The following is a 23,802-nucleotide window of genomic DNA, read 5'->3' as shown; positions in this document are numbered from 1 at the left end:
CAGGAGTTGTCCTTGAAAGGACATTTTCAAAAATATTTTTTAAACCCCGTGAGCTGCAGTCTGTGTGCGAAAATCTGAGGGACAGATTTCATTTCCATTGTAGCTCAGCACGATTTCATACTCACAAGAGCCCGATACAGTCCGGTCCGCCTCAATGCCGCTAAAGCTCCTCCCCCCCATATTATGAAATCCAATCAGTAAATCTTTTTGGCTACCCAAACAATCCTGTCTATTGCCTACGTATGGCTGTGTTTTGTTCCTAGGCAAAGAGGAAAAGCAATGCGTAGCTGGCATCTGTTTAATTGGTTACCCAGTTCGTGGGGGAGCTCGTGACAGAATACTGCTATGGATGTGCTAATCCCTCCCGTCAAGCCGGCACTGAACGCTGCTCCTGGAGAGAAAGGAAGGAGAAAAGGACAAAAGAATAGTTGTTAAAATTGTTAAAATGGATTCGCTGAAGAAATAACAAGAGAAAGTCTTCCTCGGACAAGATGGCAGGAACATCTGAAGCCGCCTTCTACTGAATCAGACCCCCCTCGGTCCACCAAAGTCAGTATCATCTACTCAGACTGGCAGTGGCTCTCCAGGGTGTCAAGCTGAGGTTTTTCACGCCTATTTGTCTGGGCCTTTTTTAGTTGGAGATGCCGGGGATTGAACCTGGGACCTTCCGCTTACCAAGCAGATGCTCTACCACTGAGCCCACCATCCCTCCCCGACATAATGGAACGGTGTAGGTGTTCTGTGCTGGCAATGTTCCCTGCAGAGTCTTGTGAGCAAAAATTCTACTTTGTGAGCTACTGGCATTGAAGTTGTGAGCGACTGCATCAATTAGTTTCCTCTGGAGCCATTTTCATTGAGCTAAGACAAAAATGTGTGAGCTGGCTCACGCTAACTCAGCTTAGAGGGAACACTGCATGCCGGTGCCTATTTTCACAAGCTCTGTCCTATATATAAAAAAAAACAGGTTTCCTACCTGTAACTGATGATCTTCGAGTGGTCATCTGTGCAGTCACACCGATGGGAGAAGGCGCCTGCGCCGATCACGATCGGTAAACTTCAAAGCTGCGGATTTCCGCGCCTCCGTCCCCGCACGCATGCGCAGACGCCCCACTGCGCATGCCCACCGGGACGGGGAGCGGACATCCCGCCAGTTCCTTCGGACCGCTGCGTTAGCCCACAGATGGACCGACAGCAGAGGGGAAGGAGGGCGGGTAGTGTGACTGCACAGATGACCACTCGAAGATCATCAGTTACAGGTAGGAAACCTGTTTATCTTCTTCGTGGTCTCTGTGCATCACACCGATGGGAGATTAGCAAGCCAAAGTCCTACCTGGAGGAGGGAGCGGCGGTCCATCAGAAAGACACAGACTGCAACACAGCACGGCCCACCGAAGAGTCCTGACGCCTCCTCAGGTCCAGCGCATAATGCGACACGAAGGTATGCGCTGAGGCCCATGTGGCAGCCTTACAGATGTCCGGAAGAGGGACCCCTCTCATGAAGGCTGTCGAGGTCGCCACAGCCCGCGTGGAATGGGCCCGGACCGGTCCTGGAAGCGGCGTCTTGCGGAGGAGGTAACAGAGACGAATGGTCCCCGTAATCCATCCCGACAGCCGTTGAGATGAAATCCTCCGTCCCCGCGACGCGGACGCGTAGGACACAAATAGTCGAGAGTCTTTCCGGGAGCCTTTCGTGCGATAAAGGTAGAAGGACAGTGCCCGCTTGACGTCCAGAGCGTGCAGCCGACGCTCAGAGTCCGACACCGGGTTAGGAAAAAACACTGGTAGGCACAGCTCAGCATTCAGATGAAATGGGGAGAGCACCTTTGGCAGAAAAGTTATATCAGGTCGAAGCACCACACCCTCCGGGGTAAAGCGCAAATACGGCTCATCACACCGGAGAGCCGCCAGCTCGCCCACCCTCCTGGCGGACGTGATCGCCACCAGAAAAGCTGTTTTCCAGGCTAACAGATGTGGAGAGCACATGGCCATTGGTTCAAATGGCTTCGCTGTTAAGGCTTTTAACACCAAAATAAGGTCCCAAGCCGGCGCTGGAACCTTGATGGTAGGGTACAGCCGGGCAATCCCTTTAAGGAACTTCTTTGTGTCCGGATGAGCAAAGACGGAACACCCCTCCACCCGGGAATGCTCCGAGGAAACAGCTGCCAAGTAAACTCGGACGGAAGACACCGTCAGGCCCCCGTCCAACAGAGACAAGATAAAGTCAAAGATGACAGGCAAGCCTGCCCCGCGAGGCTCAGTCCCAGCGCCCTCAGCGAACCGGACAAACCTCGCCCACTTATAGGCATAAGATCGCCTAGTAGAAGACTTTCTGCAGTTCAACAGGACGAAGCGCGCCCGGTCCGATAACTGCGAGCGCTGAGGTGCCACGCCGTCAATTTCAAGTGCGGCACATCGTGGTGCAGGACCTGGCCCCCCTGGGAAAGTAGAAGGTCCGGGGCCTGCGGAAAATGATGAAGTTCCCCACTGGCGAGGCGCAGAACTATCGGGAACCACTGCTGCCTCGGCCACCAAGGGGTGACCAGGATTCCCACCGGTCTGTCCCGCAGAATTTTTTGCACCACCCTGGTTATCAGAGGAATCGGGGGGAAAAGGTAAACACTGAGGTGGCTCCAAGGAACCAGGAGTCCATCCCCCAGAGACCCGGGATCCGCTCCCCCCCTGCTGCAAAACAGGTCGCACTTTTTGTTGTCTTGCGTTGCAAACACGTCCAATTGGGGAGTCCCCCAACACCGGAACACTGGACTCAAAAACTCCCAGTTGAGCTCCCATTCGTGCAGGGAGGCCCCCCCTCGGCTGAGGAAGTCCGCCCGCACATTCAGCTCCCCGGGAAGATGGGTCGCGGCAATCGAAACCCCCATGGTCTCGCAGAACTCCCAGATGGTCGCAGCAAGCAAGCAGAGGCTGCGGGAGACCGTGCCCCCTTGCCTGTTGACATATGCCATAGCCGTTGTATTGTCTGTTAGAATGGCTACAGAGTTGCCCCGAATCAGCGTCTGAAAGGACTGGAGAGCGTGGTATATGGCCATCAACTCCAGGAAGTTGATGTGCCGGTGAAGATGGTGGTCCGTCCAGGGGGCCCCCACGCAGAGACCCTGAGTGTGTGCCCCCCACCCCCAGAGGGATGCGTCTGTCGTGATTGTCATCGTCGGAGCCCGCTTCTGGAAGGGGACGCCCTCCGTCAGCCAGCGCTTCAGGCCCCAGCAGTGCAGGGAGGCTACCACCCCCGGGGGGACGTGCAACAGTTGAGAGAGAGAGTCGACGTTGCACTGGAAGGTCCTCAGGAACCATAGTTGTAGTGGGCGCATGCGGAGCCTCGCTAAGGCGATGACAGACGTAGTGGCCGCCATGAGTCCCAGCAGTCGTTGGACCTGCCGAGCTGACAAGATAGGGTGCTGACGTACTGCGTGGACCGTCTGTACAATGGCGTCCGCCTGATTCGGAGGGAGAAAGGCCCTGCAGATCGTGGTGTCCAGAATCGCCCCTATGAATTGCACCTTCTGAGACGGGCAGAGGTGAGACTTTTCCCAATTGACCTGTAAACCCAGGTCCGCCAAGAGAGTCAAAGTGACGTCGATGTGCTGCAGAAGGAGTTCCCGGGAGTCCACCACCAGCAGCCAATCGTCGATGTACAGAAACACCGTTATCCCCTGCAGCCGCAGGTGGGCCGCCACAACCACCATAGTTTTGGTGAAGACTCTCGGGGCTGTACACAGGCCAAAGGGTAGGGCCCGATATTGGAAGTGGTCCTCCCCTATGGCAAAACGCAGGAACTGCCGGTGACCCGGAAGGATGGAGACGTGGAAATATGCGTCTTTTAGATCCAATGTCGCCATCCAGTCACCACAACTGAGAAGCGGCAGAATGTGCTGCAGGGACACCATGCGGAACCTGTCGCATCGAACGAAGAGGTTCAGGGCCCGGAGGTCCATGATCGGCCGTAACCCCCCATCCTTCTTGGGGACAGTAAAGTAACGGGAGTAAAAACCACGGCCCCGCTGGCCCAGAGGGACCACTTCGATAGCCCGTTTGCAGAGGAGAGATTGCACTTCTTCCTGGAGGGACGGGGAAGATGGGGTAAAAACAAAATGCGGGGTCCCGGGAGGACGAATGAACTCTATCCCGTACCCGTGCTGGATAACAGATAGGACCCATAGGTCCGAAGTAATGTGGGACCATGCTGGCAGGAAAGGGAAAAGGCGAGTAGGGTCCACAGCCGTGGATAGGCATGGGGCCTGAAGGCAGTCAAAGGCCCTGTTTCTGCTGTTTGGATCCCTTCTGTCTGGTCGACTGGGTCGAAGACGGTGAGTACTTGGGTTTAGCCTGATATTGCTGGCGAGGAAAAGTAGGGGATGGCTTCGTACGCCAGGACTGTTCCGGTGACTTGGAATATGGCTTCTTGGGCCACGGTTTCCATTGGCGTTTTTGAGGCCGAGAAGTAGACACCCCCAAGTTCCTGGATGTCTTCATGCTCTTGTCTAACTCTTGAAGTACAGAGTCAGTGGTGGAGCTGAAGAGACCCGACCCATCAAAGGGAAGGTCCTCAATGAAAGCCTGTGTGTCCGGCTGGAGCGCAGTGGACCGCAACCAGGAGTGACGTCGCAGTGAAATGGCCGTCGTCAGTGCCTTGGCGCACGTGTCCCCAGAATGTTTGGCTGCGTTTAGTTGTTGCTTCGCCAACAGCATACCCTCCTTCTGAAGCTTCTTCAGGGCACTTCTACTCTGATCCGGAAGGGTATGGAGGAGAGTGGAGACCTGGTCCCATAGGGCATACTGGTACCTGCCCATACATGCCGAATAGTTGGCTATTTTAACGCCAAGGGAGCCTGCTGAATAAAGCCGTCGGCCCATAGCATCCAGCTTCCGACCCTTCTTATCGGGCGGGGTTGAGTGAGTCTTCTTCGCCTTCGACGAGGAAGATACGACTACGGAATTGGGCTTTGGATGGGTATAAAGGAACTCTGCTGTGCTCTCTTGGATCCTATACATATGATCCAGGCGTCGTGAAGACACTGGGGCAGAGGCCGGCTTGTCCCAGGAGGACTTCGCGGTCTGCAGCATGACATTTGTGAGTGGGAGCGCCACAGCTGTTGACGTGTCCCTCTGGACAATATCGAAAACACTGTCTGTGACCACTGGTTGCGGCTGTTCCGTGGTGAGGGACAATGACTGTGCCATTCGTCTAACCAAATCCCCGTAAGATTTTAAGTCCTCTGATGGGGAAATGGGAAGCTCGTCCGACGTTTTGTCCGGCGGGGAAGGGACCTCAGGGGAGGAATCTTCCATCTCGTCCGGGGACGAGTCCCGGTGGGACCGCGGGGACGCCGAGTCCGAAGGGTTCCGCACCGGTGGCGACACTGGTGCCGACGGTTTGATGATGAGCTCAGGAGCAGGTTTGGGGCGTTGTTCGACCTCGGGTGATTTCGGTGTCGAGACCGGCGCCGATGTCGCTGCCGTTGCCGATCGCTTCGGGGTATGGTAGGACGTCCGAGAGCGATACGATGAATCCGACCGCTGGTCCCACTCCAGTTGTTTGAGGGGAATCCACGGGAAGGGTGGCGGCATGGAGTACGCTCCGTACAGATACTGCCATTGGCGCTGGTCCCAAGGCACATGGGTCACAGGTCGATCGTGGGTGTCCTCACGGTGTGGAGAACGGATGCCGAGGGGTCGATCCCGACCGACGTCCCCTCGATCTCGCAGTGGGCTTCGGGGGCGAGGGGTCCTTGGGCCCGGTGTAAGACGGCCTGTTGGACTCTTGTCGGGTTTGAGAGGTTGCGCCGACTCGATCTCGGAATCCGAGTCCGATATGACGAGCTGGGTAGACATCGACGAGATCTGGGCGCTCCGTCGATGCACCGGTGATGTGAAGAGCTTCAGCGGCGGGACGAGCCGCGTCGGTGCCGGAGGTGATTCCGGAGAAGTCTGCAGTGGAGGCTTAGAGTGTTTGGCCTTATCGGCCTTCTTAGCCTTCTTAGACTTTTCCACGTGCTCTCCAGCGTCATCCTTGAGCCGTTTTGCAGGCACAGAGGGATCCGCTACGGAAGCCGAGCCCGAGCGCTTTGGTGGGCGATCGGCGTCGGTTGGAGCTCGATCGGCGTCGGCCGTTTCCGATGTCGACGGCTCGACGGTCACAACGGTCTGTTCCTCCGCCATTTTCTTAGGGGTAAGCGCCTGCTCCATGAGCGCTGCAGCCAGCCTTGCCGCCCTGTTTCTCCTTGTCTGCTTAGAAAAACGGGCGCAATGTCCGCAAGAGTCTGGTTTGTGGTGCTCCCCCAAACACCATAGACACAACGAATGTCCGTCGGGTGGTGCGATTTTACTACCGCACTTAGAACACCGGCGGAAAAACCCCCACCGCCTTTCCATGCGAAACCAAAGGCGGGAAGGGAAGAAAAAAAAAAACGGGGGGGGGGGGAACCACCCGCGGGTGGAAGAAAAACACACCCCAGACCCCCGAAAAAAGAGACCTAACTATTCTACACTATACTATACTATACTATACTAACACTAACTACACTAACAAAAAGCAGCAATCGAAAAAACAGAACGAAGTTCACCGACCGTAGCCTAAGGATCGACTGATCAGCGCGGCGGTCAGAAGAGAACTGGCGGGATGTCCGCTCCCCGTCCCGGTGGGCATGCGCAGTGGGGCGTCTGCGCATGCGTGCGGGGACGGAGGCGCGGAAATCCGCAGCTTTGAAGTTTACCGATCGTGATCGGCGCAGGCGCCTTCTCCCATCGGTGTGATGCACAGAGACCACGAAGAAGATCAGGTGTTAAGAAATGTCTCATAAAATGCCAGCAAAAGGCAGTAAGTCATCTTTGGCTTTTGGGTTAAAACAATTTTATTTAGTAACATATGGTAACAATATCTATTTCTTGCATCATTAATAACTTCTTTTCATCTATCCCATATGTTACTTTCTAACCATGCCTCCCCCCATTACTTGACCCCCGCCGGTGTTATTTGTTTAAAATACTAATATTTAAAGGTACCCTTAGCTAATAAAAACAAAGATTAATATCCTTCTTCCTTCTAATACTTAATCATTATCAAAAATTGTCCAATGTCCTTTTACTTTCCACTCTTTTTCTATATATCTTCTAAACTTTTTCCATTCCATCTTGAAAACTTCTAAATCATAGTCTCTTAAAGCTCTTGTTAATTTGTCCATTTCACTCCATGTCATAACTTTTACAATCCAATCCCATTTCTCTGGTATTTTTTCTTGCTTCCACAACTGTGCATACAATGTCCTAGCAGCTGAAAGCAAATACCAGATTATATTTCTATCTTCTTTTGGAAACTTTTCCATTTGTAATCCCAACAGGAAAGTCTCTGCAACCTTCTTAAATTCATATCCCAAGATCCTAGAAATTTCTTGTTGAATCATCTGCCGATACTTCTTTGCTCTTTCACAAGTCCACCACATATGGTAGAAAGAACCTTCATGTTTTTTACATTTCCAGCAATCTATCTGGCATTTTATTGTTCATCTTTGCCAACCTGACGTGTGGCCACCCAGCCATCTTGTGGATATTATGACTTACAGTATTTTACCACCTAATTTATATATTTTATCTATTTTAAAAATTTATTATGTAATTGATTATATTTAAAACTGTCTACATTGTTTTACTTGAATCATGGAATTCCATGTCTGTGAGCCGCCCTGAGCCCGCCTTTGGCATTTTCCAACCCCGGAAGTTGTCATCTTTGGCTTTTGGGAGGAACTGAATCCTTTAGAAGGAGCTAAGACTGTCTCTACACCCTGACCCTTTCTCCCTGCATCTGGCACGCTTTATCCCAGCGCATCCCCTCCCCTTCCTGGGCAGGCAGCAGCTACCAGCAATATTCTTATTCTGACAGGGCTTTACAGCATGAAACCACTAAGCTGCTAACACCACTCAACAACCTCTTAATGCTGGTATTTGCTAAGGATGGTTGCTGAGGGAAGAACACTTCTCTCGCCCAGTCGGCCTTCCCAGCGACAAGGACAGGGGCGACGCGTCTGGGGTGCTGGGCTGGTGCGATTTAAGGCAGCCTTGAAAGGACTTGTTCAGCCTGGGAAGAGGACATGCATTGCCTGCACATGACTGAGCAAAGATGCTTTGGAAAAACAAGCAGAGAGGCTGGGGGCTTGCAAAAAGATTGTACAAACTTTCAAGTATTTGTGCATATTTCCATGGAAACCAGCGCTACATCTAGGGTACCAGGCTGGTGCAATTTAAGGCAACCTTGGAATGACTTGAAGAACCCTGTGGCGCAGAGTGGTAAAGCTGCAGTACTAAACTCTGCTCATGACCTGAGTTTGATCCCGGTGGAAGCTGGGTTCAGGTAGCGGCTCAAGGTTGACTCAGCCTTCCGAGGTCGGTCAAGTGAGTCCCCAGCTTGCTGGGGGGGAAGGGTAGATGACTGGGGAAGGCAATGGCAAACCACCCTGTAAAAAGTCTGCCGTGAAAACACCGTGAAAGCAATGTCACCCCAGAGTCAGAAACAATCAGTGCTTGCACAGGGGACTACGTGGAATGACTTAGGGGGAGGTGTTTGTGAATTTCCTGCATTGTGCAGGGGGTTGGACTAGATTACCCCGGAGGCCCCTTCCAGTTCTATGATTCTATTCTATGACTTATTTGGCTTGGGTGCTTGAGAAAGACACACATTGCCTGCAGATGACCAAGCAGAGACCCTTCTGAAAAACAAGCAGAGAGGCCAGGGGCTTGCAAAAAGACTATGCAAGTTTATCACTTGTGAGGCTCATAACTTTGGTGGTCCTATTTGTATGGCCAGGTTACAGTTAGAGATGCAAGTTCCTGAGGAAGAAAGGAACAAATTACAGCATATTTTCCAAGGACTTGGTTTAAATTTTTCCCAAACAAGGGGGGGGGGGGAATTGAAATTCTGTGTGCTGCTGGGGGGAGGGAGGGAGAAAACTATGAAACGTGTTCCTTTTTGGAAGCACTACAATGATCTCTAAGACTTTACCCAGAAAATTTATAGAAAAATTTTAAGAACTGTAACTACAGGTAATAATAATTCCTGTATATACTGTAAACACAACGAACATATATATTCAAGCTGTATTTATTGTTGGATGTGACTAATTTTGTCCACAACTGCATCATGCAGACACGAGGACCATACACCACTGAAATGTTCCTTGTTTTCAATGCTGTGAGGTTTGCTGTCCAATTTTATTTATTTATTTTAGTATATTTCTAACCCGCCCATTCCCCGAAGGGCTCAGGGCGGAGCACAACATATAATAAAACAATAAAATACAATAAAAACAGTTTATGAACAGACAACTCAACCGCACTCAGCCCGGCCGTCTCACATCATGACGAGATGTTATCCCATAAAGATGGCAGATATTATACCATTTTTAGCCGATGACAATGCCAACAGGAGAGGCCAACCAGATCAAGAAATAAGACGCCTGCAGCCTCAACGAAAAGCCTGGCAGAAAAGCTCCGTTTTACAGGCCCTACGGAAGGCTACTAAGCCAGGTAGGGCCTGGATCTCAATAGGGAGCTGATTCCACCAGGTTGGGGCCAGGACTGAAAAAGCCCTGCTCCTAGTTGAGGCAAAGTGGGCGTCTCTTGGGCTGGGGACAGCCAACAGATGTTGGGAGGCCAAACGTAATGACCTCCTGGGCATACATGGCCTCTTGCCCATTCATGACTGCATGTGTTCACTTTCTGCCAAGTCCGCCTTTTTTCACCTTAGACGGGCAAGGCAGCTGGCCCCCTTCCTGGAGCGTGGCGACCTGGCAACAGTGATCCATGCAACGGTCACCTCGAGGTTGGACTACTGTAATGCCCTCTACATGGAGCTGCCCCTGTACCGAACCCGGAAACTGCAGCTAGTGCAAAATGCAGCAGCCAGGCTGCTACTGGGACTGCCTCGGTGGGAACATGTGCAGTCTGGGCTGCGGGAGTTGCACTGGCTGCCAATTGTTTACCGGGTTCGTTACAAGGTGCTGGTCATTACCTTTAAAGCCCTATATGTTTGAGGACCTGCCTACCTTAGGGACCGCCTCTCTCCATACGTTCCCCAGAGAGCACTGCGATCAAGCTCAAAAAATCTTCTTGAAATCCCTGGGCCAAAAGAAATTAAATTAAAAGCTACCAGAGAACAGGTGTTCTCTACAAAGGCCCCCCAATGGTGGAACCAATTGCCGGAAGAGGTGCGGGCCCTACGGGATCTTAACCAGTTCCGTAGGGCCTGCAAAACTGCCCTCTTCCGGCTAGCTTTTTAAGATAGAACTCTTGATAAGATCAATAATACCGAGCCATCTTATATGCCCTTCGACTGTATTTTAATGTCTTACTGTTTTATTGGTTTTATTCTTTAAATTATTAATTGTATTATCTATTGTTTATTTGCATCATGGTTTCTACCATGTCCTGTTAGCCGCCCTGAGCCTGCCTAGGCGGGGAGGGCGGGGTATAAATAAAAGTTTATTATTATTATTATTATTTCTGGAGAACGGAGAGCCACGTATCCCCGTCTTGACTTACCAATGGCCAAGCCATCGCTAAAATTGTGGATGCCGTCTCCCATGATGACCATCCAGGCGATATTCGCGATGCCTGTGTCTTTCAAGTCCTTGCCAGAATGGCAGTGGCCGTGCGAATGGTGGGAATGTTTGTGCGACCACAGGTGGTTGTGCTTCCGCACGACAATTTTGTCCTCTCGGTGGTTGCCGGTGTACTCCACGTCGGGAATGTTGTTCTCTCTCGCGGCGTGGGAGACGTCGTTGTGGGAATGGAGCATCCTGTTTTCCTCTTCCATGGACAAGAAGGTCTTTGGCAGGGAGTCCAGCTGGCCGTCCAGTTCGGTTAGCTCCGTTTCGTTCAGTCGATCGTCGGACAGAACGGAGTCGTCTGCTCCTGGGTTGAAGGAGCCAAAAGAAATGTTACATTAGGCAGACAACAGTGGGCTGATTATGATGGGGATGTTACCCTCCGCTATAGCACTGAGGATGCTGTGTTAGCGCTGAGGCCATATGCTGTCGAAAACAGCAGGCGCAGGATCATGTTTTCAAGGACAACTTCAACAGCAATGCAAAAACACCACACTAAAGAGTGTCTTGGAGTTCATGAAGCACTGACACATATACTGCAGCAGGGGCTTTTATGTGATTGCTACAGAGTCCATGCTATTCCGTACTGAGTTCAACTTGTACAGAAAACAGGCAAACTGTCTGCTCACACAAGCTTCCTAGACTTCCCTACAATAATTTTTATACCCGTAATAGAGAAAATCCTATTTTGGAGTGGATCCTAAAACAAAGAGACTCAGATCCAGATAAATATATGGAGCAGAGGTTCATGAATGGCTCTTAGCCACAAGGTGTAGATGGGACACAATGTCTGGGTCAAGTGATGCTTTGTGTTCTTGGTGCTTAAGAGGGCAACAGTGGGAGGGCTTCTGGAGTTCTGGCCCTGCTGCTGGACCTTCTGATGGCCCTGCTGGGTTTTGGCCACTGTGTGACACGGAGGGTTGGACCGGATGGGCCACTGGCCTGACCCAACATGGCTTCTTTTATGTTCTTCTGTGACACAGAGTGTTGGACTGGATGGGCCATTGGCCAGATCCAACATGGCTTCTCTTATGTTCTTCTGTGACACAGAGTGTTGGACTGGATGGGCCATTGGCCTGATCCAACATGGCTTCTCTTATGTTCTTATGTGACACAGAGTGTTGGACTGGAGGGGCCACTGGCCTGATCCAACAGGCTTCTCTTATGTTCTTCTGTGACACAGAGTGTTGGACTGGATGGGCCATTGGCCTGATCCAACAGGCTTCTCTTATGTTCTTCTGTGACACAGAGTGTTGGACTGGATGGGCCACTGGCCTGACCCAACATGGCTTCTCTTATGTCTGGGGCAAGTGATGCTCTGTGTTCTCGGTGCTTGTGGAGGCAAGAGTGGGAAGGCTTCTGGAGTTCTGACCCTGCTTTTTGTGATTTAACATCTGCCGACTGAGGGCATCAGATCCACTTGCGAGACCCAGGCGAACCTGATCTTGTCAGATCTCGAAAGCTAAGCAGGGTCAGCTCTGGTGGGTACTTGGATGGGAGACCACCAAAGAAGTCCAGGGTCGCTATGCAGAGGCAGGCAATGGAAAACATCCTCTGAATTCCTTTGGCCCTGATCTGGATAGCCCAGGCTAGCGTGATCTCATCAGATCTCAGAAGCTAAGAAGGGACACAGCCCTGGTTGGTACTTGGATGGGAGACCACCAAGGAGGTCCAGGGTCGCTATGCAGAGGCAGGCAATGGCCAACCACCTCTGCACATCTCTTGCCTTCAAAAACCCTCTGGGGTCACCATCAGCCTATTGCGAGACTTGATGGCACCTTCTACTTCAGGGGGTGGCCGACGGTAGCTCTCCAGATGTTCTTTGCCTACAACTCCCATCAGCCCCAACCACTGGCCATGCTGACTGGGTGGCCAACGGTAGCTCTCCAGATGTTCTTTGCCTACAACTCCCATCAGCCCCAGCCACTGGCCATGCTGACTGGGGCTGATGGGAGTTGTAGGCAAAAAACATCTGGAGGGCTACCGTTGGCCACCCCTGTTCTACTTCACCAGAGGGCATCAAATATCTGAGGAAACAGGTGCCACTTCGCAAATGTTAGCACCACAAGATTCCTCGTAGCCTCTGCTGACACATAGTTACCCCCCGGGGGAGATTTCTTTTTAATATTGCAGTTTTCGCTTGTTACCTGCAAGAGGCTTCAACTGAAGCCAGTCAGTGTTAGGCCTGTTCAGCTTGTGATCAGAGAGTTTCCTCCCCACTGGCGACTCGTCGGACTTCTGCTTCTTCTTACACCACTTCTGTTTGGTCTGAAAGAGAAAAGGCACGTGGGAACGTTACGGTCGACATGGAACAGGGGTGAGGGGCAAAGGGCTCTCCTGAGCATCTGGAGAATGAGCCCCGTGCCCTCCGAAGGTGTAGAGCCTGCTCTGCTGCTCATGTTGGAAGTGCCTAGTTGCTGAGTGCACGCAGATCTTGTAGTAGCAGCAACCTCCTTAGCAGAGACCTCTGGTATGCTGGCCAAATACACATCATTTACCATCTCTTCCACGGCAACACTACAGGGGTCACACAAAATCTTCCCGCTAAGCTGCAGAGTCTTGTGAGCAAAAATTCTACTTTGTGAGCTGCTGGCATTAAAGTGGTGAGCTCCTGCATCAATGAGTGTGCTCTGGGGCCGTCCTTCCTGAGCGAAGACAAAAATGCGTGAGCTAAAAATCTGTGAGCTGGCTCACGCTCACTCAGCTTAGAGGGAATGCTGGTCACACGTGAAGCTGCCTTATATAGCGAATTAGACTCCTGGTCCATCAAGTCCAGTAATATCCACTCAAAACTAGTAATGGCTCTCCAGGGTCTCAGACTGAGGTCTTTCCCTTCACCTACTGCCTGGTCCTTTTCACTGGAGCTATGGGGACTGAACCCACAACCTTCTGCGTTTTGGGTTCAATATATCCAGACCCAGAAAAAAAAATGAGGTTTTCTTTTTTCACACCCCTACCAGGTAGATATTTCACGCAACCTACTACCTGTTCTACTTCTAAAGATCAGAGAATCTTGAGCCAGAACCTCTGGGCAATTTGGACATCAAAACACTCGCTTTTGGTACACAGGGACATTGTTTGGGGTTGGTTTCTGCCCCCAGTTTGCTTTGTGCCAACAGCAAGTGTTCAGGTATTCAAGCGATCAAGCATCTGGAAGCTTTCCAGTTCTGGCTGAAGATCAAAGCAGCATCTTCAAAGGTAGACCAGATGTTAGGCAAAACCGTAAGTTCAAATCGGAGCAATTTTGCTTACGGGAAAACAAACTTTCCACCTCCAAGGAACTGTCACACTATGGTGCTCTCTTTTCAAACTAACAGAACGTAACACATGGGAAAGACAATCTAGCTGTCTCTTCTAGTCAGTCTGGTGTAGTGGTTAAGTACGCGGACTCTTATCTAGGAGAATTGAGTTTGATTCCCCACTCCTCCACTTGCACCTGCTGGAGTGGCCTTGGGTCAGCCATAGCTCTGGCGGAGGTTGTCCTTGAAAGGGCAGCTGCTGTGAGAACTCTCTCAGCCCCACCCACCTCACAGGGTGTCTGTTGTGGGGGAAGAAGATATAGGAGATTGTAGGCCGCTGGTTGACTCTGTCCTTGAAAAGGCAGCTGCTGTGAGAGCCCTCTCAGCCCCACCCACCTCACAGGGTGTCTGTTATGGGGGAGAAGACATAGGAGATTGTAAGCTGCTCTGAGTCTCTGGTTCAGAGAGAAGGGCGGGGTATAAATCTGCAACTCTTCTTCTCACATGTGGTTTCTGATTCCAGCTTTTGGCTTTATCATGACGAACGCTGCCTGGGGTAGCAACTCCTGTTTGGCGAGTTCCATCTTCTAAGGTGTCTAAATCTCAATCCCTGCGTCCTCTGAGCAGAAGAAGCAAGTCTGCTTGGTTGAACTGGCCGGACACCTTCAGAGTAGCTGGCTGTTGCAGTCGTTTCCCCCCAAAAGGGCCCATCAGAAATGGAGGTGGGGGGAACCCCACTCTGCACTGGTGAAAGAGAGTCCGACCAATTCGCACTAGACCTTTAATCCTGGTTTATGTCTGTCCCCAAGCTGACATTCTTCACTAAAATCATAGAGTCATAAAGTTGCTTTATCTGATTCTATGATTCTAGTGCAGAATGCCAGTTTGGGGACAGGGCTAAACCAGGAGTTAAAGGTCTAGTGCGAAATTGGTCTCCTTACCCACAATGCCAACATGAAACAAAAGGAGGGGAAGATGGAATTCAAAGTAACACAACATTTATCTATGTCCAGAAAACACCAGGGCGGGGTCACATTCTATGGCCAAAACTGTCTTAAAGGCAACAAATACCAATAGGAATAACAATCACTCCACTCTCCAAGATTCAGGCCTCATTTTGGGCAGGAGTTCACATGAGCGGAGCTCCGGAACCTCTAAATTTTATTGTGCTCTTTCTTTCTTAAAACAACCCCCCCCCCCCAAATACTTGCTTCTGAGCTCCGTTGTTCAAACCCCCTGGGAGAATTTTGCTGAATACTTAGGATTTGACAAACTTTTTTCTATTTCCCCCCACAAAAAATGGGAAAATAACCAAAATATAAAAAAGCAGACAGATGGAAATCATCATGCCGCTGTGGCCATAGGAGAAAGTAATTTTAAAAGTATGATGGGAATAACTTTTTATTCTGACAGTTATAATTCAAGAAGCGTTTTAAGGTAGACACTGAGCTGATACAATTTAGAATACCTTCTGGTGATGTCGGGTGAGTGGCATTTCCAAATGATGATACTAGATTTATATTCCGCCCTTAACTCTGAATCTCAGAGTGGCTCACCATCTCCTGTATCTTCTCCCCCCACAACAGACACCCTGTGAGGTAGGTGGGGTTGAGAGAGCTCTCCCAGCAGCTGACCTTTCAAGGACAACTCCTACGAGAGCTCTGGCTGGCCCAAGGTCATTCCAGCAGCTGCAAGTGGAGGAGTGGGGAATCAAACCCGGTTCTCCCAGATAAGAGTCTGCAGACTTAACCACTACACGTAATTGGAGATGCCGGCCTGGCCTCATTTGTGCACTTGTGGTGCCAGGAGGAGGAGGAGGGGAGCTGGGCTTCACAAATGGCACAATACACATTTACTTACAAAGAAAGGGGGGGGGGAGCATTTGTGATTCATGAAACAGGATGGATACAATCCAAGAAGACGCCAAACCACACGCACAGTCAGAGAAGGTGACACCACCGTCCTCTAATTCCTTAATGATGGCAACTCCCATCACACCTTGGGAGCAGTTAGGATTAAGGGAACCAGTTCCCCAAGGCCAGTTGCTGCTCTAGAAATCTAGCAGGGGACCAGAGTGCTGAACGCCCATGCTGGCGCTTTGGGGAGGAGGAGAAAGGGTTGCTCCCTTTCCACAGTCATCCCAAAACCAAATAGGACAGTATAAATTGACATCCAAGAGCCATTGATGCTCCAGTCTTCATCAAAGCTGGTTTTCTGGCCTTCTGCAGGCTGGCCATACTGTTCTGCCAATCACCGTCCTTTTGTCAAGTGGAAAGTCTATGGCCTCCACAGCCAGTGGCTGCTTATGGGCAACAGAATGGGAGATGGACAGATAATGTCTCAGGCAACACTCCCCACCCCCCACAGCTTACTAGAAAACAATGACTTGAATACTGGAGAAAACACTTGTCGCTTAAGCATAGTCATTCTTGTTGAATGTGATAGTGGCTGGCTATACAATGGCCATCTGTTTACCTAGCAGCTTAGTCCTCAACTAGAGTGGCACGGCAGGGTCAGTTCATTCATTACACTAAACTGGCTCTCCATATGCAAATGAGTTGTGCTAATGAGCTCCGGCACTTTTTTGTATGAAATGACCCCTGCCGAGATATAAGGACAGACAGGCCCGTTCAAGCTGCAGCTGAAGAAGTGAGAAGTCCCTCACAGAAGCTCAAGCCCTGCCACAGATTTTGTTAGTCTTTAAGTTGCTCACGGACACTTATTCTTTTCTACTGCTGCAAACAGACTAGCACAGCTACCCATCTTAAGAAGCAGAGCAAACAGGAATGGACCGGGTGGATCAGCAGTCTTGCTTGGTGTGAAAGACGTTTGCTACACTAAAATACTGGCAGCTCTGGATGCAGACAGAACCTGGTGCAGATTCGACGGCACAAAACCTTCCCCAGATCGATTCTGAAGTAACACTTGCTCTTTTGCACACTGATACCAGCTCCTACATCCACACATCGTTTTCCTGACCACGCTAATAAAAAAATTGGCAGACAGCAACATGACTGGGGTTGCTGTGTGGAGGAAGCAATGGCAAAAGCCACCTGATCTCTTGCCCAAAGTCCCTGAGGTTGGCTGCAGCTCGAGGACACAGGATTGCTATTATAGTATTAGCATCTTTAATCAGTCTGTCATTAACAGGCTGGAAGATGAGGAGGAGGAGAAAGAAGAAGAGGAGGAGGAGGAGGAGGAAAGACGACGGAAGAAGAGGAGGAGGAAGAGGAAAGATGACAGAAGAGGAGGAGGAAAGACAACAGAAGAAGAGGAAAAACAACAGAAGAGGAGGAGCAGGAAAAATGACAGGAGGAAGGAGAAGAACAGGAGGAGGAGGAAAGACAACAGAAGAAGAGGAAAGACGACAGAAGAAGAGGAGGAGGAAGAGGAAAGATGACAGAAGAAGAGGAGGAGGAAAGACGACAGAAGAAGAGGAGGAGGAAAGACGACAGAAGAGAAGACAACAGAAGAGGAGGAAGAAGAGGAAAAACAACAGAGTAGAAGCAAGAAAAACGACAGGAGGAGGAGGAAGGAAAAGAGGAGGAGGAGGAAAGATGACAGAAGGAGGAGGAAGAAGAAGAGGAGGAAAGACAACAGAAGAAGAGGAGGAGGAGATTGGATTTATATCGCACCCTTCACTCAGAGGGGCTCACGGTCTCCTTTCCCCTCCCCACAACAGACACCCTTGTGAGGCAGGCAGGGCTGAGTGAGCTCTAACAGAAACTGCTCTCAAGAGGAACAGCTCTGCAAGAACTTGTGGCTGACCCAAGGTCACTCCAGCAGCTGCAAGTGGAGGAGTGGGGAATCAAACCCGCTTCTCCCAGATAAGAGTCTGCGCACTTCACCACTACACCAGACTGGCTCTCCCAATGAAGAATTCACTCCTCCCTGCAGAACATTTCCGCCCCGTCTTCAGAATGCAAGAGACGTCAGAACATACCCTTTGCTTGTTGTAGTGCTTGAACATCCTTAAGCAGTGCTCGATGATGAAGAGAAGGTAAATCCCTCCAAGGGCCACCAGGCCCTTCAGGACAGCGTCATATTCTTCCAGGAAGCTTTGGCTCGCTCCTCCATGCCCGTGGGAATGGCCGTGGAAGTGGTGGTGCTCGTGCGAATGCCCTGGGCCCTCGTGATGCGTGTGGTTGTGCACACCTTGGGACTGAAGTCAGGAAAGAGACAGAAACACGGGAGGTTACTGCTTTCATTAATGCTGTGCATCACAAATTGCTGAAATTACGGTTCTGATTTTGTAGGGGATTGGAGCCTTGGGATTTTTACTATCGTATACTGCTATCATGACAAGTGTTAACTGACCAGTAACTCTAAGCTGAGCTAGCTCAGTGTTTTAGCCTCTGGCTCACGCCTTTGTGTCTTAACTCAGGGAAAATGGCCCCTGAGCAAATTATGCAACAGCCCACCACTTTAATGCCAGCAGCTCACGAAATAGAATTTTTTGCTCACAAGACTCCACAGCATAGAGGGAATATTGGTCCTGACCTGGATACTCCAACCTGGCCCGATCTTGGGAGCTAAGCTGGGTCTGCCCCGATTAGTCCTTAAACAGGAGACACTTTCCCTATGAAGAAAGGTTAAAACGCTTGGGGCTCTTTACCTTGGAGAAACGTCAACTGCGGGGTGACATGAGAGAGGTTTAAAAGATTATGCATGGGATAGAAAAGGTAGAGAAAGAAGTACTTTTCTCCCTTTCTCACAATACAAGAACTTGTGGGCACTCCATGAAATTGCTGAGCTGTCGGGTTAGAATGGATAAAAGGAAGTCCTTCTTCACCCAAAGGGTGATTAACACATGAAATTCACTGCCACAGGTGATGGCGGCTACAAGCACAAACAGCTTCAAGAGGGGATTGGATAAGCATATGGAGCAGAGGTCCATTGGTGGCTATTAGCCACAACTTATTGGAACTCTCTGTCTGGGGCAGGGATGCTCTGTATTCTTGGTGCTTGGGGAGGGCACAGTGGAAGGGCTTCTAGTGTCCTGGCCCCACTGGTGGACCTCCTGATGGCACTTGGGGATTTTTTTGGCCACTGTGTTGGACCAGATGGGGCATTGGCCTGATCCAACATGGCTTCTCTTAGAATCATAGAGTTGGAAGGTACCTCTAGGGTCATCTAGTCCAACCCCCTGCACAATGCAGGAAACTCACAAACACCTCCCCCTAAATTCACAGGATCCTCATTGCTGTCAGATGGCCATCCAGCCTCTGTTTAAAAACCTCCAAGGAAGGAGAACTTCCAAGGAGGAAACCAGTTCCACTGAGGAACCGCTCTAATGGTCAGGAAGTCCCAAAACTCTTTGGATTTAATTTCAACCCATTGGTTCTGGTCCTACCTTCCGGGGCCACAGAAAACAATTCCGCACCCTCCTCTAGCTGACAGCCCTTCAAGTACTTGAATATGGTGATCATATCACCTCTCAGCCGCCTCCTCTCCAGGCTAAACATGCCCAGCTCCTTCAACCTTTCCTCATAGGACTCGGTCTCCAGACCCCTCACCATCTTCGTCGCCCTCCTCTGGACCTGTTCCAGCTTGTCTAGATCCTTCTTAAAATGTGGTGCCCAAAACTGAACACGAGACTCCAGGTGAGATCTTACCCGAGCAGAGTAAAGCGATACCATCACATCTTATGTCCTTATCTTGTCTGATCGTGGAAGCTAAGCCAAGCTTGTTAATGTTTGGATGGGAGACCCTCCAAGGAAGCCCAAGGCGGTGACACAGAGGCAGGTAGCAGCAACCACCTCTGAACGTCTCCTGCCTTGAAAACCCCATGCGGTTGCCATTAAGTTAGCTATGACTTGATGGGGGGGAAAAGAAACCGCTGCAGATGGATTTTTGACCTGGAGAAGCAGTACACGGGCAGTGGAAGTTCCCAACATAGCAAGACTACACTTATGGGATGTATAACCGGGGGTCCCCCAACATGCAACTGCCCCCAAGGATGCCTTTCTTGGCACCCACCAATTGTCTTTAGAAAGTGAAACTCGCCAAGCGAGGGCTTCGGATTTGCCACTGAAGATGTGGCTGGCTATGCACACTGTTTTAGTGTTTTCTTAAATTCTTTCCCAATTAGAAAGAAGAGTTACTAAATTTCTCTCGCTTTCATACACACACACAAAAGAGAGAATGTATTGTTGGAACTCTTTGTCTGGGGCAGTGATGGTCTGTATTCTTAGTGCTTGGGAAGGGCAACAGTGGGAGGGCTTCTAGTGTCCTGGCCCCACTGATGGACCTCCGGATGGCACCTGAGTTTTGGCCATTGTGCGACACAGAGTGTTGGACTGGATGGGCCATTGGCCTGATCCAACATGGCTTCTCTTATGTTCTTACAAAAGGACCCAAGAAAGCAAGCATAGACTGGCTGGATCAGACTCAGGGTTCTTTTAATCTAGCATCTCATTTTCAGTCGCCAAAGGGATGGGTCTGAAAAATTGACAAGTAAGGCCAAAGAAGAAACCTGCAACCGATGAATATGGAAGGGTTAGTTACACCAAAGTGTGTACTTAACCATCATTTTAGATTTGGGGATTAGCTGAGTTGGTTTGAAGCAACATAATCTTGATCCTCGGCACCCAGGTGCTTCCTCTGTCAAAAATTATTTCTGTGGTCGCCCTGACCTGGATAGCCCAGACAAGCCTGATCTCGTCAGATCTCAGAAATTAAGCAGGACTGACTCTGGCAGTACTTGGAAGGGAGACCTCTGAGGAATACCAGGAGTGGGAGGCAGTGGCAGGCTGTATCAAGCCATTTCTCTGAATCTCCTCCATGCTCCAGCAGGGGTCACTAGAAACCACCATGACTTCGAGGCACACACACACACACACACAGAGTACAAAAATTATTCTGTGGTCTTTGGGATATCTAGCTTCTGAGTTAACGTACCTACTTCTGGTTTGGACTGGTGGGTTAGCGTATGACACAGGTCGCAAAACTGGTTTGTGAGAAGCAGGAGTGGAATTCTAGCAGAAGCTCCTTTGCATAGTGGGCCACACACCCCTGATGTAGCCAATCCTCCAACAGCTTACGAGGCTCTTTTTTGTAAGCTCTTGGAGGATTGGCTACATCAGGGGTGTATGGCCTGATATGCAAAGGAGCTCCTGCTAGAATTCCACCCTGGCGAGGAGTATTTGAAATATAGGGAACAAGCCAATTTCAGAGGGGAGCCATTCTGGTTTGCAGTAGAACAGCTGGATCGGAGCAGAGTTCTGACTCTTGGGAGCTTCTACTCCAAAAATGTTGTTGGTCTTTAAGGTGCTATTGGCCTCCAAGGTAGTTGTACAACCCGGGGTTACTAAAATCAGAGGGACAGCTGTCACTAAATTCTGAGCAGGTATAGTGGAAAACCTTTGCCTTCTATCCCGAGAATCAATCGGCTGCCTCCCTCTCCACGTTCTCAGGGGCAAAGCGCTCTGCCCTGAGTTTTTCTGCTTCTGAAATTAAATCAATAAAATGCTTTAGACTTGTAGATGTTAAACCTGCCAGCAAGGCCAAGTCTTAGAGAACTTCATCGATTACCGAGGGCCTAGTTGGTTAGATGCCTGATAAACATCGCTAAAAAGGAAAAGAAAAAGAACAACTCATCTGTTTCTCAAACAAAAGTGAGATCTGGAACATGAACTGGCCGCAGTTAATCGCTTTTGCCATCTGGAAAATAAATTCATTGCATACCCGTCTTGGTATACAATCACATGCACTTTAAAACATGCTCCAGCCACCCAATCTCACGTCTCCAAACTGCCTGGCCGCTTTGCTCCCCAGATGCGGCAGAAGAACAAATCTTTATATATGTCCTCGCAGGGGCCGAAACAATTCAAAATTACCCCACAGGAAATACATCATCTCCCTATGGGCTCGAACAGAAGACAGGCCAACTAAACATTCACCGGACCTGCAATAAGTCACCTCACCCAACAGAAACATACAAGACAAGATACAGTTATTCGTTATGTAATTCTAACCATTTTTCTAAAAAAAAAATAATCCCAGAATATCTCTGAGCAGAAGGGCAGGAAAGGATGAACCAGTGATTGGTTCTTGTAGCCCAAGGGTGTCGAACATGCAGTCCGGGGGCCGAAGCAGGCCCCCAGAAGGCTCCTATCAGGCCCCTGAGCAACTGGCTGTCATCTACTCCCTTCTCCCTCTCTCTTGCTTCCTTCTGCAGCACAGCTTGCTTTGCAAGACTTGCTCAATCGCACAGGAGCTCCAGAGCAAAACCTCTATTTTCTCCATTGGCTGAGGCTCCTCCCTTGGGGAGGGATTGCTTGCTTTGCCAGGCTCTCTCAATCACACTGCAGAGCTACTGAGCCAAGCCTCTCTTCCTCCTATTGGCTGAGGCTCCTCCCCCTCCTAGTCCCCTGGAGAAGGAAGGAAAGAGCCAGAGCTTCCTTTGCCATTTCCCTGGATCCCATGGGAGAGATACAAAGAAAGCACCTTTGTGCTAATCTTCTAAGCGTGTTTTAATTTTAAGTTTTAAAAAAATCTTTAATTGTGTTTGTTCCCTTGCTACCTGCATTACATTTTATGACACACATGGCCTGGCCCGACAGGCTTTCATTTATGTCAAATTCGGCCCTCATAACAAATGAATTTGACACCCCTGTCCCTTCCTTATATGCCCAGGTTAATGTTGAGCACCACTTTGGGGTCAGGAAGGGATTTCCCTCCTTGGTCTTAAAGGGGCCGCTGGGCTCAAAATTTCTTCTGCTGCTTCAGACCAACGCAGCTGCCCACCTGGATCTATTTACATAAGTTAGTTTCAAAAGGTAGCCATGTTGCTCTGCGGCAAAACAGGTAGATCTGGGTCCAGCGGAACTTTAGATACCAACAACATTTCCACAGTAGGAGTTTTTGAGTCAAACCTCCCCTTGTCAGGTTGAGACCTCCAGGCCTCATTGGGGAGGGACGGTGGCTCAGTGGTGGAGCATCTGGTTGGTAAGCAGAAGGTCCCAGGTTCAATCCCCGGCATCTCCAACTAAAAAGGGTCCAGGCAAGTAGGCGTGAAAAACCTCAGCTTGAGACCCTGGAGAGCCACTGCCAGTCTGGGTAGACAATACTGACTTTGATGGACTCGGGGTCTGATTCAGTAGAAGGCAGCTTCATATGTTCATTTTGAGCAGGAGCTCACAGCAGAGGAGCTCCAGAACCTCTCGATTCTATTCTGCTTTCTTTCTTACCTCCCTCCCCCCCAAAAATATACTTGCTTCTAGGCTCCATCATTCAAACCCCCTGTGAGAATCTTGCTGAACTCTTAAGATTTGACAAACTTTCTAATATTTTCCCCCAACAAAAATGGGAAAAGAACCAAAACATGAGAAGCAGACAGATGGAAATCTTCATCATGCCACTGTGGCCACAGAGGAGAAAGTTATTTTAAAAGTATTATGGGCGCAAGGTTTTCTTATGACAATGATATTTCAAGAAGCATTTTAAGGTAGCTGCTGAGCTGATATACTTGAGTACACCTTCTGGTGATGTCAGGGGTGTGTGGCAGAAGCATCTTTTAAAAGGAGGGAAGAAACAGAAGTGTAAAGATGGAACAGAACTTACATGGGGCAGCAGATGAAGCAGGGCGTCTCCGCTCATGGTTCCCACCGCGAGAGCGACCAGGAAGGTGAGAAGGAATTTGAAGCACCCTTGGTTGATGATGGGGATCAAGATCACCCCCAGCAAGGACAGGAGGCTAATGACCGTGATAGAAATGATGCCACAAATCCAGGCTGTGGAAGAAGGGGAGTGGGGACAAAAAGATTAATCAGGAAAGCTGTTCTCATCTACGGGAGAGTCTGAAATCTACAGTTATGGCTCCAAGAACTCCCACCCAACCGGCCGGGAAGAAATCCACTATTTCCTGAACTTCCATGTGTCATAAATCTAGGAGTGAAATTTGAAACAGCAAACACCCATTGGACCAAAAAGGTGGATGTGGGGGTGTGGGA

At 50.0% G+C, this 23,802-nt stretch overlaps 1 protein-coding gene across 1 annotated transcript in view; it reads right to left on the bottom strand.

Annotated features, from left to right (window-relative positions):
• Positions 1–23,802, bottom strand: part of SLC39A10 (solute carrier family 39 member 10) — an 87,338-nt gene that overhangs the window by 4,095 nt on the left and 59,441 nt on the right. Inside the window, exons 4-8 of the mRNA XM_060257189.1 lie at positions 23,414–23,583; positions 17,793–18,011; positions 12,758–12,878; positions 10,546–10,917; positions 311–391 (exon numbers count right to left, since the gene is read on the bottom strand). Of these exons, the coding sequence (XP_060113172.1) occupies positions 311–391; positions 10,546–10,917; positions 12,758–12,878; positions 17,793–18,011; positions 23,414–23,583 (963 nt within the window). The remainder of the gene's footprint in view (positions 1–310; positions 392–10,545; positions 10,918–12,757; positions 12,879–17,792; positions 18,012–23,413; positions 23,584–23,802) is intronic.

Source organism: Heteronotia binoei, chromosome 16 (genome assembly GCF_032191835.1).
Source record: "Heteronotia binoei isolate CCM8104 ecotype False Entrance Well chromosome 16, APGP_CSIRO_Hbin_v1, whole genome shotgun sequence".
Classification (NCBI taxonomy): Eukaryota; Metazoa; Chordata; class Lepidosauria; order Squamata; family Gekkonidae; genus Heteronotia; species Heteronotia binoei.
The sequence above is the reverse complement of the archived record's forward strand: the minus strand, read 5'-3'. Positions and strand labels throughout refer to the sequence as shown.